This window comes from Ceratotherium simum, chromosome 4 (genome assembly GCF_057802395.1).
Source record: "Ceratotherium simum simum isolate JZ-2026a chromosome 4, ASM5780239v1, whole genome shotgun sequence".
Taxonomy (NCBI): domain Eukaryota; kingdom Metazoa; phylum Chordata; class Mammalia; order Perissodactyla; family Rhinocerotidae; genus Ceratotherium; species Ceratotherium simum.
This window is the reverse complement of record NC_141903.1, coordinates 59,937,339-59,952,704: the sequence shown is the minus strand read 5'-3', so window position 1 is coordinate 59,952,704 and position 15,366 is coordinate 59,937,339. Positions and strand designations below refer to the sequence as shown.

General features: G+C 41.9%; 1 protein-coding gene across 2 annotated transcripts in view; it reads right to left on the bottom strand.

Moving 5' to 3' along the window:
• NREP (neuronal regeneration related protein) overlaps positions 1–5,523 on the bottom strand; it is a 29,803-nt gene extending 24,280 nt beyond the window's left edge. The window contains exons 1-3 of one of the 2 annotated variants that reach the window (XM_087429931.1): positions 5,506–5,523; positions 4,705–4,746; positions 3,346–3,409 (exon numbers count right to left, since the gene is read on the bottom strand). In XM_087429931.1, the coding sequence (XP_087286057.1) occupies positions 3,346–3,348 (3 nt within the window). In that variant the 5' untranslated portion in view covers positions 3,349–3,409; positions 4,705–4,746; positions 5,506–5,523. Of the gene's footprint in view, positions 1–3,345; positions 3,410–4,704; positions 4,747–5,146; positions 5,165–5,505 lie in introns of those variants that run through there. The other variant, XM_087429930.1, reaches the window with a different exon arrangement.
• Between the last annotated feature and the right edge of the window lie 9,843 nt (positions 5,524–15,366).

The following is a 15,366-nucleotide window of genomic DNA, read 5'->3' as shown; positions in this document are numbered from 1 at the left end:
CTGGTGAAGACAGCATCATATAAAATTACCCTCCTAGGTACTCTTCAGCATCTCTACAATCAAGAATCACTGAGCAACTTGTAAATTTACATTCCAAACCCAATGGCACAGCTACCAAGATTGAGGAGGACCTCATCCCTCCTCAATCTTTGTCTTTTTCTTTAAACAAGAAAACCTTATGTTAATGGAGAGATTATTGAAAGAGTCTCCTTGTAAGACCATGAATGCCACTTCACAGACTGGACAGAAAACAGAGCTCTATGAACGGTACAATGGAGTCAACTCATCGTTTTGAAAAGCTCAGCGTCAGCCTTAGAGAGAACTTAAATTGTTCCAATTCCTAGGTTTCTGTTAAAACAGAATGAGCCCATGCTTATGTCACTGTGAGCCCATGGCACACAGACGCAGAGGCAAGTTTACTGCACAGAGGGTAGTCATGTTGAAAACCAGGACTTAACCTTGACATTGGCTTACTTTATTTTTTCAAGCTATTCAATAAGACCATCTGCTCATTCTGAAGTATTATCTTCTCATTGACATATCTGAAGCAAGTACCTTTAAAACAAAACACCTAAGTAAATACCAAGGACTCATAGAAAATATAATCTTAGAAATTAAAATTAGGAAAAAGCCAAATATAAATTATAGAAATGCTGAAGATCCCTGCAAACTCACAATATCTTAATTGCAAAAAAAAAAAAAAAAAAATTTAAAAAAGGGAGGCAACTGGAAAAAGGCATGTTTACCAGAAAGCTTAAAAAGTTGAGGAATGAGTTATTGAAAAGAACACTCTGGTCAATGAGGACATGGCAAACTATACTCAAAATTACAACTTTTCAAGGTACTCCTGAGTTGCACAACCCCAGGTGCAGTGTAATCTATGTAAATGATGCTCCCTGGAGTTGTGCTCAAAGGGCCCCAGACACAGAACACATTGTGCTAACTGCCTCACAGAGTTAAAAAATAATGCAAAAGACACTCTAGGATTCTTGAGTGTCTTCAAATTATTGTTGTGAAGCATTATCATTTTAGGGTATGTAAAATGTTTAGATATTGAATCTCTCTGTTTTGAATTCTGGAGTCTACCAGTTCACTTCTTACACTGGAATGAGCTAATTATAAATTTGTATTTGAAATGAGCCCTTTACTAAACAGGCTAAATACACTGAAATTAGATCTTCTTTAGTGTTTTAAATTAGGGAAATGGAATATATATTTAATACAAAAGGCATGTTCATATACTTTCTAGAGGTGGGCAGGTGTTAAATCTACTGCTTCGCTAACAGTAGTTTCTATTGTATGTGGGCTAAGTCTTTACTCTAAGTAAGCCAGTGACCGAGATCAGCACAGTAATTTCAGTCTTAATCAAGGAAAGAAAATAACTGCATTTTGCCAAAAAGGAGAAAAGACAGGTCTAATATCAGTTTTTAAAAAATCATAATTGAAACTTTTTGTACATTACTATGTGCAAAGACTTGTAAGAGCTCAGACCTCCCGGAATAAGAGAATTGCTAGAAAGTTACTTGGAATCACCCACAGACAATAACTGTCGGTGGTTTCATTTCAGGCAATGGGCTTGTGCCAAAAGGGACTGACATCTCGATGAAAAGATCACCAAAAACTTGTGAGAATTTTTCCATGAGTAAAAATCCTTCCAAGAGCAACAAATTGTGATTTCTCATTCTGCCACCATACATAAACGACAACTGTAAGAAATTAACAACATGTAATAATAATTCGAATTTGCTCTTCTGCATTCAAATCGTTCCAACTTTCATTCCCGTCTTTGGCACACATGCTTGCCTTCCACAAAGCTCATTCCACTCACTACTACAGAAACATGATATTTACTCTCTGAGCTTGATCTATAGGGCTAGTTTGGGCAGGGCCAGCGATCAAATTTATGTTTAACCAAACTGGTCACCTGACATATTACCACATGCATGAACCTTCATGGTCTATCTCTGGTGACACAGTGTAGGTTCTGGGATAAAGAGCTAGAAGACAGGGTGATGTGGTCAGTCACAGTAAAAGATAATTAAATCAAAAAAATACTTTGCAGCAGTTCATTTTATTACCACCCTAGTACTCTATGACAATGGCTACTTAGGAATTTTACATGAAGTTAGGAACCATTTGGACAAAACCTATTGATCAGTTTAATTTTCTGTTCATCCCTTTTGCCCTTCTAGCTTAACTTCCTTAATTTGGTCATTATCAATCTAAGTCTGAGCAAGAACTATTTCATTCGGTGCTCTGACACCCACCTGTTGAAATGACAGCTAAGGCATACACAAAAAAATAAAGAGCTTACTTGTTAACAGGATTCCAACTGAACTCATTTAATTGATTCTGATTCATTTTTCTCCTTGGAAGCTTAGACTGGGGTTGTTCTCAAAGAAAACAGCAAGTATATCAGATTCAATTTTGATTCATTAAATTCCACCCTCGTTTAAAAGAAAAAACTAAAACTAAATTTGGAAATCACACATTCTAAGCGGCAAAGAGGTGTTTCAAAGAGTATAAACATCTGCAGTAGGACATGCTGTACTTATCTGAAAAGTTTCATGATACTTCCATTATTTTGTTCTGTTCAACCATACTTCCAAAGAGGAAATTTTTCATAGAAGATTAATAGACTTATTTAGCTGTTTTCAATGTGTATTTTGTCTATTTCTTTACTCAGTCATCAAACACTAAACTGCCTTCTCTGTGGTTCATAATGCTTGTCCGAAATAGTTACACTTTCCTTTAGAGGATAACATACTTGACTAAAACTGAGCAAATGTCTCTCTTACATGAAGTTATAAATCAACAAAAAACAACAGTGATTACATTTGCGATACAACAGACAGAGTGTATTACTATGAAAGTCCATGCTCTTCATATATATTGCTCTCAAGAAGAACAGACACTAGAGCTGTTTGACTAACTGGACACAGACTCCCACTTTGTGGTTAAGTTCTGGCTCACTCTCACGTAAGACCCAGTCTTTGCTGGGGCCCTGATGCTGCCACCTCTTCCATGCATGTCACAACATATCACTCTTCTTAAAGAACAGAACGGTTTCTGTTGTTCGAGTTAAATAAATCTTCGCCTCTGAAAGAGGAATTTCAGTTTTCTATTCAAAATGACTGAAAATCAAAAGATCTAATTCACCACATCAAATTCACATAAATTGCTGTACTGCAAAGCTCCCACATGCTAGAGATAGAACCTTTTAAAGGTCAGAAGGGGTAGGAACAATGAAGGGCTGAGGCGGGATGAAGGTGGGTGGTTGATATTTATATGGAATAAAGACTGATAAGAAGCTACTGAGAATCTCCTCTGATGACCAATTCTTACCATTTTGAGAATCGTAAGAGTCCTGGCCTTGCACCCTCCCTCTCTTCAGTCCAGGGAGACCAACCTGCAAAAAATGTTTAAATACAGTAGACAAATCACCTCACCACAGGTCAGCAAATAAAAAACGCCTGTTTAGCGGCTAAGACAAATAGCCATTTTCTGTGGTTAAGATAAGTTACATGCAAATTATCATAGCCACTGGGGTTTCTGAAAAAGCTTTCCAAGCGGTCTACAGGCTTAAATAGGGGACAAAGGAATCCCTGGGACCCGGCTTTGCAGAGTCCTGGGCTATATTTAGTGTTTGGTTCATCTTTAAATTGCAGGAGTTCAAAAGGTTTAGCAACTTAAAAGTAGAACCAAGTGATAAAAATAGATTGTTTTCTGGCTGCTCTTTGTTCCCAGACATACTACTGGCAGTATATTTGCAATCAAGACAGCAGAATAGGAATCAGCCTTCCACCGTGTAGTGTAATGCCTCAGAGTGGATATTTTTGGAAATGGCACTGCATTACATAACCTTCCGTGTTTAAAAAAAAAAAAAACTACACTGGGGAAAAAAAAGTCAGGAATATACACCATTATGCCCTTCTCCCTAAACCAAACAAACATTAATGTACATGCTGCAGTGATTTCCCTCTCAACCTTTATGGCATCAGAACACAGTTCTTTTGTTAACATAAGTTATAACGAAAATTAAGATGAATGGAGAAACGAAAAGTTCTCCAAAAGGGTATCATAAGCTCTTAGAGTTTTCCTATAACGTTATTATAGACACATACAAATGCAAATCAGATTATCATCATCATCAAGCAAAAAGCAGTCATTTCTTTTTAAGCTCTCCCTCCCCCAAAGTTCAACTGGTTTGAAAGAAAATGCAGAAAAAAAGTGTTGCAAGATCGAATGTCTTTATAAGACCCTTGGCGGCGGCAGCAGCGTTGAAATCAAGAGTAATCAAGAGTAAGAATGGAGGGACACGAATTCATTTAATAAAAGGGAGGCGGCTCCATGCACCAAAGTGCATTTAATGCAAAGAAACAAAATAGTTACTAACAATGCTTTATGAGCAAGAAGAACAAAAATTAACCACACCAACAAGCAAAAAACCCCACCCCTTCCCAAAAGAATTCTCCCTCTTAACTTGTGCATTTTTTAAAAAAGCTCAAGTTAAATTCCAGCCTTAATGCAGCAGGACCAAGAATGCCAGAATTTCTCCAAGGTACCGCTTCAGCTCTTTAAAATTTAGAGGAAAGAGGCATGAACTCTGCAGGGTTGAAGGGTCCAGCTAAGAGCAACGGCAAGAAATCGACACAAAAGAGAAAGCAGCGCTCCCGGCCGGGGATGGGAATGGCATATACTTACAGACAAAAGCCCCGCTCCCTGTTCACTCTCTCCTCTCTACACCTGAAACACAAATGTGGATGAAAAAGGGCATCATGCTAGAAAGACAGCTGGAGGGGGGTGGGGGGAGAGGGGGAGGGGAAAGGGGTAGAGGAGGAGGAGGGAGGAGGGGGAAGGGAAACAAAACCCAAACCGGCTTCACTTCCAAGAAGTGCAGCCTTGGAAAAAGGAGGGGAAGGTCTCCCTGCCTAGCGCTCTCTCTCCAGGAGTGTGTGTGTCTCTTTCTCTAAGAGTCAGTCTCTCTCTCTCTCTCTCTCCCTCTCTCTCGTCTCTCTCTCTCCCTCTCTCTCTCCCTGCTGCTAGTGTGCTAGTGAACAATGAGCTAATTCTGATGGGGCTGGCGCAGCGCCAGCGCCCCAGCCTTGCTGCCACTGTGCTGCCGCGGCGGAGCCAGACTGCTTACTCGGCAGGAATCGGCGACTCGGGGCCCCGTCGGCGAGCGGCCAACGCGCGCGCGCCCCGGCCCCCCGCACCCCCGGCGCCCCGCGCCGTCCCCACTGCGCCCGCCTGGCCCCTGGGGGACAAAGGGGCCCGCAGATCGGCGCGCAGCCCCGGCCCCGCCCCCGGAGCGCGGCGCGCACACACGCCGGCCCTGCCTCTCCCGCCCCCGGCGGGCTTCTCCGCCTCGACGTGCGGTTGCTTTTCAGACAAATAAGGAGGCGGAGGAGGCGGTTTGGGGGCGCGCCAGGCGTGAAGGCGGCCAGGGCGCTGCACAGCCCGGCGGCCCGCCAGGTCCGCGGGGAGAGGCGGCGCGGCCCGTACTGTAATAATAAACCTGCAGCAGAGGGCATCTGAGGGAAAGAGGACGGCGACGGGCGGCAGCCGCCTTCCCTTTTATGTGCCTGTCCCGAGCGAAGCAGAAAATGGTGCCCGCGGCGGCGCGGAGCCGCACACGGACACACAAAGAGCCGGCGCCGCACGCGATTGCGCACGGCCCGGGGTCGGCCCCGCCGCCCCCGCCGGGTACGCGCGCCCCGCTCCCGCCCGCGAGGAAGCCCGGGCCGCGAGCACCCCGGAGCCCGGCCCAGAGGCCTTGTGGCTGCGCGCGCGCACACTCGGGCACACGCTCGTGCACACACGCACACACACGTGCACACACACACGCGCGCACTTGGACACGCGTGCACAGACAGCAAGAGCTGCAGCGTGGTGTGCTCAGACCAAGGGACGCTCCCCTGGTGCTCCTTTCTCCTTCCCTGAACGATTTAGCATGTTCCCCACTCCCTGCCCCACTAAAACTGTACTTTTTAAAATTGCAGATTACTTTTTTTAAAAAGTGCTTTGCATTTCTGATTTTTGTAAAAACTCGTCTTTCTTATTTAAAATCTATCTTTTCATAGTAATGTAATAGCTCAAAATTTTGCTAGAAACTGGTTTTGTTGCCAACAAAACAGGATATCATTTTATGGTAAGTGTCAGATGTTAGAGGGGAAGATTATTTCCTAATTAAATTGCTTTGCCAAGAAAAAAAGATATAAAAGATAATAATGTCTTCTAAATTTGCCATCCACATTTTACTTCTAAACAGTAAACGCAATGTTTTCCATTTAACAGTGAAAAGAAAAAGATGGAGGGGGAGAATTTACAAAAACATGTTTATAGAATGTCTTATTTTTTGGATTCAAGTATTTTGGCATACTTAAAATAGCCCACCTTAAATAGAAATATTTTACACTCTTAATTCTAAGGAATAAATTCTCTGTAAGCTTGTTGCCAGGACTATAGATCTTTCACACTACAAAAGCCACAGTGGCAGCAAATACTTAGACTGCCAGTGGGTGTGATGTTTAAGGGGCCCACTAGGAGCTTCCCTGAATTAATCTAAAATATCATAGTCATTTTCCTCCAAAAGGTTACCTTGGAGACATTGCTAGAAAGAAAGGGAAGAAACAAAACTCAGCAAACTTTCCTAAGGCCTTCAGGGCCAGCGTCCACCTGCCAGGGAAATGCTGGAGGGAAGGTCTGGGGAGTAAGCAGGGTACTGGGAGAGGGCAGAAGCTTGGGCGCTGCTTCTGCATGTCTCAAGCTCCAGCAAGCTGGAGAAGGGCACCTCAACACTGAGACTTTTGGCATTCACTTCAGAGGTAGGCTAGAAGAGAAACCCAAGAGGGCACTGCCGCATCGACAAAAAAATCTATCCCAGGAAGATATGTTCAAATGTTACTTCTACAAGAAAACTTATACAGACACACGTACATACATAGTGACTTTAGTGCTTCTGCAACACTTACCTAAGATGTCCTTTCAAAACACAGAGAAATTTAGGATTTATTTTATGTTATTTTGTCTTCATTGTAACCACAGACATACAGGTGACTTAGATGTTTTAAGAAATAAGAACACTGGGTCAGAATCATAGTCTATTTATTGGGTTCCAGGAAACGGTTACAATCCAACTATTCAAGAAACTTTTTGTGTGTGTGTGAGGAACATTAGCCCTGAGCTAACATCCGATGCCAATCCTCCTCTTTTTGCTGAGGAAGATTGGCCTTGGGTTAACATCCATGCCCATCTTCGTCCACTTTATATGGGACGCCGCCACAGCGTGGCTTGACAAGCGGTGTGACGGTGCGCGCCCGGGATCCGAACCTGGGCCGCCACAGCCGAGCGCGCGCCCTTAACCGCTACACCACTGGCCTGGCCCCTCAAGAAACATTCTTGAGTCCTTCTGAGTGTAGGAGACGGTGCTAAGGGACATAAGGGAACTCACACCATGTCATCTCAGGAAATGTAGTCATAGCTGTCACAGTGCTCCTGGCTGTCATGCTCTGCCCCCTCCCATCTATCTTGCAGGTTGTGTGGTAGACCCACTTTCCTGAAATACTTTTCTGTCCATGGTATCTCCTGCCCCATTACAGGATAAAGACCATACTTAGCCTTCCACTCAAAACTTGCCATGATGTGACGACAATCTAACTTTCTAGCTTTATCGTCCATTTCTTTCCCAATCACAGCATAGCAGTCCTTCGTTTCAGTCTGGTTAATTATTTACAATGTAAATTCATCCCTAGACCAGTCACAGTCAGGAAGCAAAGTCATGCAAACACTGACTTAAACCAGGGTGTCTCAACCTCAGCGCTCTTGACATTTGGGGCAGGATAATTTTTTGATGGGACTGAGGGGCCGGGTGGGGGAAGGAGGGCTGTCTTTTCATTGCAGGATGTTTGGCGACATCTCTGACCGCTGCCAACTGGATGCCAGTAGCAAACCCCGGTTGTGACAACCAAATATGTGTCTGGACGTTGTCAAATATTCCTTGAAGGGGCAAACTCGCCCGGGTTGAGAAGCACTGGTTTAAACAATCAGATTCATTCCTTGGGGTGGGAAAGAGGTGGCCTCCCTTGAGCCAGGTGGATTGCATGCAGGAGGGACAGAGACCTGAACAAAAGCAAGATTTTCTTAGGAAAGAGGAAAAAGAAGTAGGTAATGTCCTTATCTTCATGAAATTTATGGTCTGGGGTGAGGGGGTGGAAAAACAATCAAAGCCAAAGTTACAGTGCAGTGTGATAAGGACAATCGTAGAGTCCTCACAGGGTACTCTGTGAGCACAAAGGCTGCTTTCTAAATCAGACCAGGTGTTCAAAGAAAGTTTCCTAAAAGAGGTGATGCTTAAACTGAATTTGTTAAGAATGAGCAAAAGGCAACAAATTGAAGAAAGGGGAAAGAGACATTCCAGGCAGAAGCAGGGGCAGATCATGAGCTGAGAAATTTGATCCATGACTGGTGACAGCCAGGTGATATAAGAAAAGAAGAATCCTGGGTCAGAACCTGACCCTTGTGTTCTGTCCCTGACGTGTATGCCAAAGAACAGTCCATCAGAGGATTTGGTCAAGAAGAGAGAATGTACTTTAGATACAGAGTTTTCCTTCAATCTCCCTTAGGTGTTTCATTCTCAAATGTATCTTCATATATTCAAATGTATCTCAAATGTATATTCCTGCAATTTTGTTTGTTTTCAGTCTATGTCCTCGCTTGGGGTAACAATTTCCATGAGTTTGAGTTCCAAGTGAAAAGCTGTGTGTAAAAGTAGTTAGAGCCAGCTCTATGTGACCCTGGAGGTTATTTAACCTTTTAGTCTCAGTTTCTTCATCTTTCAGTTGGGATTTATACCCTAGTACCAGAGTGCTGTATTAGGTAGAATTGTGTACTGTGTTTACATTACATACACAGTAGCAATAGTTATTATAGGTAGCTTTAGAGAATAAAATTTATATGATATATCATGATCTGCCCCTGCCTTTCCTTCTAGCCTCGACTCTAGGACCTCTCTGGTCAGCCTGAATGATGTACAGCTTCCCAGTGAGTCACTATGGTGAATGACTCTTGGGCCTTTTCACTTGCTGTTTCTGCTGCCACAATGTCCCTTTCCCCTTTCTTCAATGTGTAAACCCTTGCTTATTCTTCATAAATTTAGGTTATGCATCACCTCCTTTAGGAAACTTTCTTTGAACCCCTGGTCTGATTTAGCAAGGAGTCTCTGTGCTCACCATGCACCCTGTGCAGAACTCTACATTTGTCCTATCACACAGCACTGTGACTTTGGCTTTATTTTTCTGTCTTCACCACTAGACTGTAAATTCCATAGAGGAACAGCCTGTAATAGGCATTATTTGTTACCTGCCTAACAACTATTGTCTCTTTCCTCCTCCTCTTAATGAAATTCTGATTTGGTCCTAGTCTCCATCCTTCCCCCATACAGCCCACAAGTTCCAGGAAAAGTGACCCCAAGGAGTAGATCCTAATTATTTTAGCCAATCAGTGTATTGAATTGTTTGGATCTGATAATGGGCTAGAGATGAGCATGTAACCCAAGTTCAACCAATCAGCCTGAAGGGTAAGAATTACATTGCATGCTTGAGCTAAGAAATTGAATTCTATACTTAAAGCAATACAGAACTATCAAAGAAATTTAATCTGAAAGTGACATGACCAGATTTTTTTTTCCTAGAAAGACTATTCTTAGAGCAATTAGGAGGATGGATTTGAGTAGGGAGAAGGGGTAGAACTGAGGAAGTGAGATCAGTTAAGAGAGTATTACAGTAATCCAGGTGAGTAATTATGAATGGCTCAAATTAAAGTAGAGACTGTGGGAAAGGAGAAGAGGGAAGGGGTCAAGTTACATTACAGAGGTAGAATTGCAGGGCTCATTAGGGCCTTGATAGCGTACTGGGGATTAGCTGGAGAAAAGAGTCTAAGATGATCCCAGGTTTCTGGCTTTGTGACTGCTTGGATGATGATGGTCCTTCCTAAGACAGAAAACACAGGAAGAAGAGTGGATTTGGGAGGAGAAGTGGATGACAATGAGTTCAGTTTTATACCTGTTGCATGTAGAACCCACATATTCAATGTTCCAACAGCAAGCCTTGTGTAATTTTATTACCCTCTCCCTTTACCTCGTCCTTCCTTCCTATGATGAGCTAAATTGAGTCCCCTCCAAAATTTGCATGTTGATATCCTAACCCCCAGTACCTCTGAATGTGACTATATTTGGAGATAGGGTCTTTAAAGAGGTAGTTAAGGTAAAATGAAGTCATGAGGGTGGGCCCTAATCCAATGTGACTGGTGTCCTTGTAAGAAGAGGAGATTAGGACACAGACACATACAGAGGGAAGGCCATGTGAAGACACGAAGGGAAGATGACCATCTACAACCCAAGGAGAGAGGCCTCAGAAGAAACCAAACCTACCGACACCTTGATCTCCAGAATTGTGAAAAAATAAATTTCTGTTTTTTAAGCCACACACTCTGTGGCACTTTGTTATGGCAGCCCTAGCAAACTAATACACCTTCCTTGCACCAAACATTCAGAAGAGTAAGGGATTTGTAATATTTCTGTTTGTTATGACTTTTAGGGTATCATAAAATGGAAAGTCTAAGAAAGAGCCTGAAGCTCAAGAAGTAATATGTTTACCAAGGACGAGGCTTTGTCCAAACTCAGAAAGTCATATTAAATTGTGGATGAAAGTTGCAGTTATGAAGGCTCATCAGAAATTCATGGTTCGTGGTTCTCAGAACAGCATTCCAAAACACATAAGGAAACCTATTTACAATCGAGCCTGTCCACTTGCAAGTTTCCAGCTGTATTTACACAGCTGCTGAAGGCAGCATAGATGAGGAGGATTCTCCACCACTGAGAAACCCACACTGAGAATAAGTTCAGAAAAGTGCCTTCATATTTGAGAATTTAGTAAGTCTCAGGAAAGAATACAAAACATCAAGAACTGAGCCATTGACATTGGAGACATTGGCAATGAAAGGAGGAAAAATAGGTGTTAATTTAGCAAAATGTGAAATCTGAATGTAAAAGGGAATATAGGATGACTTATAACCTATGGCACTCTATAAAATATAATCATGAACAGAGCACTTATAAAGGACAAATGTAAGAGGTGAGGAACTTCTGAAAATCATGGTGCCCTCAATTTTGTATTTTGTCCAACATCTGGAAATAATTGAAAATCCCTGGAAAAACCAAGTTAGCCCTCCTGGAGGTGAAGAACAAGCTGGCTGCTGCAGAAACAAAGAGATAAATGGAAGGAATGTCTCAAAAGAAGATTTATCCAGATTATCCTACCATGCAAAACAGACCATATGAAACATATTTAAATATTAGCCTTCTACTTGCCTTAAAACTTATCTGAATGGTGGTGCAAAACTTTAAAAATAATACTGCTGGTTAATGCTATTCCAAAACAAGTGCAAGAAAATTATTTTAAAGTCCTAGTGTGTGTGTGTCCGTGTGTGTGTGTGTGTGTGTGTGTTAGCTGATTATCCTTAACAAAGAAGAATGGTTTTTTCCATAGGAAATTCTGAAGTTTAAAATTGATTAAAGTAATCAAAGGATAGTCTCTGTAACACTGGGAAAATGCAGAAATGTGCTCTAAGCTGACGAAATATATACTATTCTGTTATATGAAGCTGGCACTTGTCTTATCATTCAAGAGATGAAGTAACAAAAAATGTCTCTAGATTTAAATATCCCTTGATACTGTGCTGTGGTTAAAACAAAATTCTGTACATACTAAATGTCATTTTGAAATTAGCTCAAGCACCTTGACAGCTGAGCAAAGTTCTGTCCCATTACAGTGGGATTTGTCATCCTCCGACTCGAGGACTCAGTAGCACCTGAGATATCAAGGGTTACACTTCAGGACACCCTCACTTAGGCACCCTCCTCACCTGACCACTCTGGAGAGTGGAGATGGAAGGAGGAGGCTGACCAAAGAGAGAAACAGCTGATTGGAAGACAGAAGACTCTCTGCCTTTAGAATGAGGTTCTTCTTTTCAAAAGTTGGGATAATTTACCTCCTCTCCTTGTGGAGATACTTAAGAAGGTAAACGCTTGCCAGAAACTTCAGACATCAAATAGTGTGGTCCCCTGGAATTCACAGAAATTAACATATAAAGAATAATGAAGGTGTTTGGGTTTAACAATAATAATAATTTCACACGTTTGTTGTACTTTCTTTTTTAACCTGTAAAAGTCTTTCACTATATAACTCGTAAGCCACAAGAAGCAGATTTTATTATTCCTTTTTAACAGATGAGGAAACAGGTAGAAAAAAAATGAAGGGAGTCATTTAAGATCATGGCTGTGGTTAGTAACATTGATTGGACTGTCTAAATCATGACTAGACTGCATTACTTTTCACCAAAAGTCCTCAATTTCCCAGAAAATAGCATTTGAAACAAGCATTCCCCATCTGCAGCGAGTTAGCACATGTAGTCCTTGTGTCAATTCTGTGACATCAATATCCTTACTTCACAGATGAAAAACTGAGGTGGAGAGAGGTTAAGCCGTGCAATTACTTAACACAATGTGAATAGTGGAGCTGGGACTTGAACCCAGGAAGTCTGACTCCAGAATGCAGTCTCAACTATCATGCTCTTGTACCTCCCCTCCTGTGCCCTTAGGCTGAGAAATTTCCAGATCCAATGGATACTGGTTAGTCCTTCACTCCGTGACTTCCCTTAATTTCCTGGCCTTACTCTCTCGCTTCTTCTTTGACTTTTTCACAGACTCTTCCTTCTTCTACACCATAAATTCTGGCAATTTATAGGAATGAGATAGTTCTGCATTTGCAAAAATGGCACCTAAACTGTCCCTAAAACAGCCTGTGATTCTTTGAGGTGATTAATTTATTTCACAAACGGTTTTGAATGACACCATGTGCCAGTTATTCTACCAAATACTGGTAATGACATATTGTCAGAAAACGGAACTGAAAACCTGAGGTTCCCTTCCCCCACTCCACACACACATATTCATTTACATATCAGTCATTACAGTTCCTTTTAAAAGTGCACAGATTTCATAACTTCAGGTTCATCTTGGTTTTGGCATTGTATATAGCTGTTTCATTCTAAATTAAACACCTTGCTGGAATTGAAAAAGGTGTCCTAATCATTTTTTTAAAATAGTATAAAATTTTATTTTTGTTGATTCTCAAAGGCATCATAATAAAACAGTGAGAATTTGACTCTGTGATTGAGAAGACCCGTGAGACTTCCCTGAGAATTCTGAGAATGTGCACATTAAGAAGCTGAAATCAGGAGAGCTCCAAGAAAAATTGCCAGGTTTTCATTTGCATGGATTTGCCTCATTTTGCACCAAAAGGTCACTGCTTAAAGCATCAGCAGTGATCCCTTTACTATGCCCTGAAAAGTTGAAAGGGTAAAATGCCTCAGCTACTCATTAGACAGAAAAATCTTAGTATTAGACAACCAAGAACACAAGTGTAGAGGGCTGTGCAAGGTGGTTCTCTATTATCCGTCTTAAGTTGCCTCCCACATACTGAGTCCACCTGGGATGGACATCTGAAAACCTCTCTTCTGGAGTGTCCCTCTCCCCGTTGTCTACTAGGCCTTCTTAGGCCTTTGCTTTTTCCTCTCTGCCTTCCTTCATCCCCCTGGAGTTCTGTTGCTTCCTCCTCACAACCTCAAGTTCAAATTATCAGTCCATAGATTTCTCCTCCGTGGAGCTGGGTGTCCTTCCAGTTCCAGTGGGAGAGAAGAGCCAAAGGCCCAGGAAAGGGCTGGGTAAGTGCTTTTTCCCTGGAAGAGCTCGACAAGGGAAGGAAATTTCTTTCTGCCATAAATCATACAAGTGATAATTCTTCACTGGTTACTAAGTTCAGAAACTTCTTTGTTCCTTCTGTCAACACATTTACTTTTTACAGTTTTGCAGGTTTAAATGTCCTGAATTCTTTTTGTCCACTTATCATAAATTACAATTTACTTTAACATCCCTCACCCCAGGGAGTTAAGGACACGCATGAAAAAAGCCTCAGTTGGTCATATATGAACACATCCTCGGGAATCCAAGCCGTCAGGAATTTTCGTAATTCAACTTGAGTCAGGCTAATCTGAGGTTAGATGGAACTGTATTTTTGCAATGTATACGAAGGAAGATTTTATGAAACAAATTAATGAAGTAAACAAGATTTAAGCTTTTACAAGTCTAGCTTTACTTTTTAAAGTCTAGCTTCAGCACATTTTCAGAAATTTTTTAAAAAGTGTGCTTCAAATTAAAAAAAAAAAAAAGCTTATTTATTAAAGTAGTCCCTGAAAGGTCTATATTTAGGAGTAGTTCACTGGCAACTCTCCTGAGTGGCTTTACAAGGTAAAAAGTAGCAAAAATCTCTGTCTCCAGCACAGACCTAGTTCCTTTGTCTAAGTATCCATGGCACATCCCTACCTGAACGACTTACTGGCATCACAGACTCACTTTATGCAAAACTGAAGTCATCATCTCCGTTGGAAGTCTGTGACCATCTTCTGTTCTCTGTTTATGCAAATAGTCACACTTCCACATACTCACTCACACAAGGTGGAAACCTTCCTCAAATCCCTCCTCTAATCAGTCCTGACTTGCTGCTAATCCCATATCTTAAACAGACTCCTTCAAGCCTCAGATCAAGCATTACCTCTTCTGTGAAGCTTCCCCGATGGCCCCAATGACTCCTCATGGCACCATTCATGCAATTCAATAAATATCTATTGAGCATCTGCTTATTATGTGCAAGGCACTGTGCTAGGCACTGGACATAGAACAGTGAACAAGATAGACCCAGGCACTGTCCTCATGGAATTTAATTCTAGAGTTACAAATTCAAGATACAAGTAAACAAATTAGTAAGCAAGGCATTTTCAGATAAAGAACTTTTTTAAAAAAAATGATGTGGCAAAGAATGGCTGGGTGCAGGGTGAGGGAATGGGTATTCAGGGAAGGTCTCTTTGAATTGACACTTGTGCTAAGATCTGAATAATGAGGTGGAGCCAGCAATTGAAAGACATGGAGGATGAGCATTCCTGTCAGAAGGTGGGGGCTGAGCAGGTGCAAAGGTACTGAGGCTGAATGAATGGGGGTGTTCAAGGGCTAGGAAGAGTGTGGTTGAGATAACGTGGCTGGAGTGCAGTGCACAAGAGCAAAGAGGAATGAGGATGAGATCAGAAAGGCAGGCATTCTTCTAGCTGAGCACACATCACGTTGTACTGTACATTGTACTTCGTTGTTTTGCTTCTCTTATCACCAGACTTTGGGGATCCTTACTTTTGATTTTTAGATCCCTGGTGTCTGACTGAACCTGGCATTAGGTAGGTAAAATATCTGTTTAATGTATA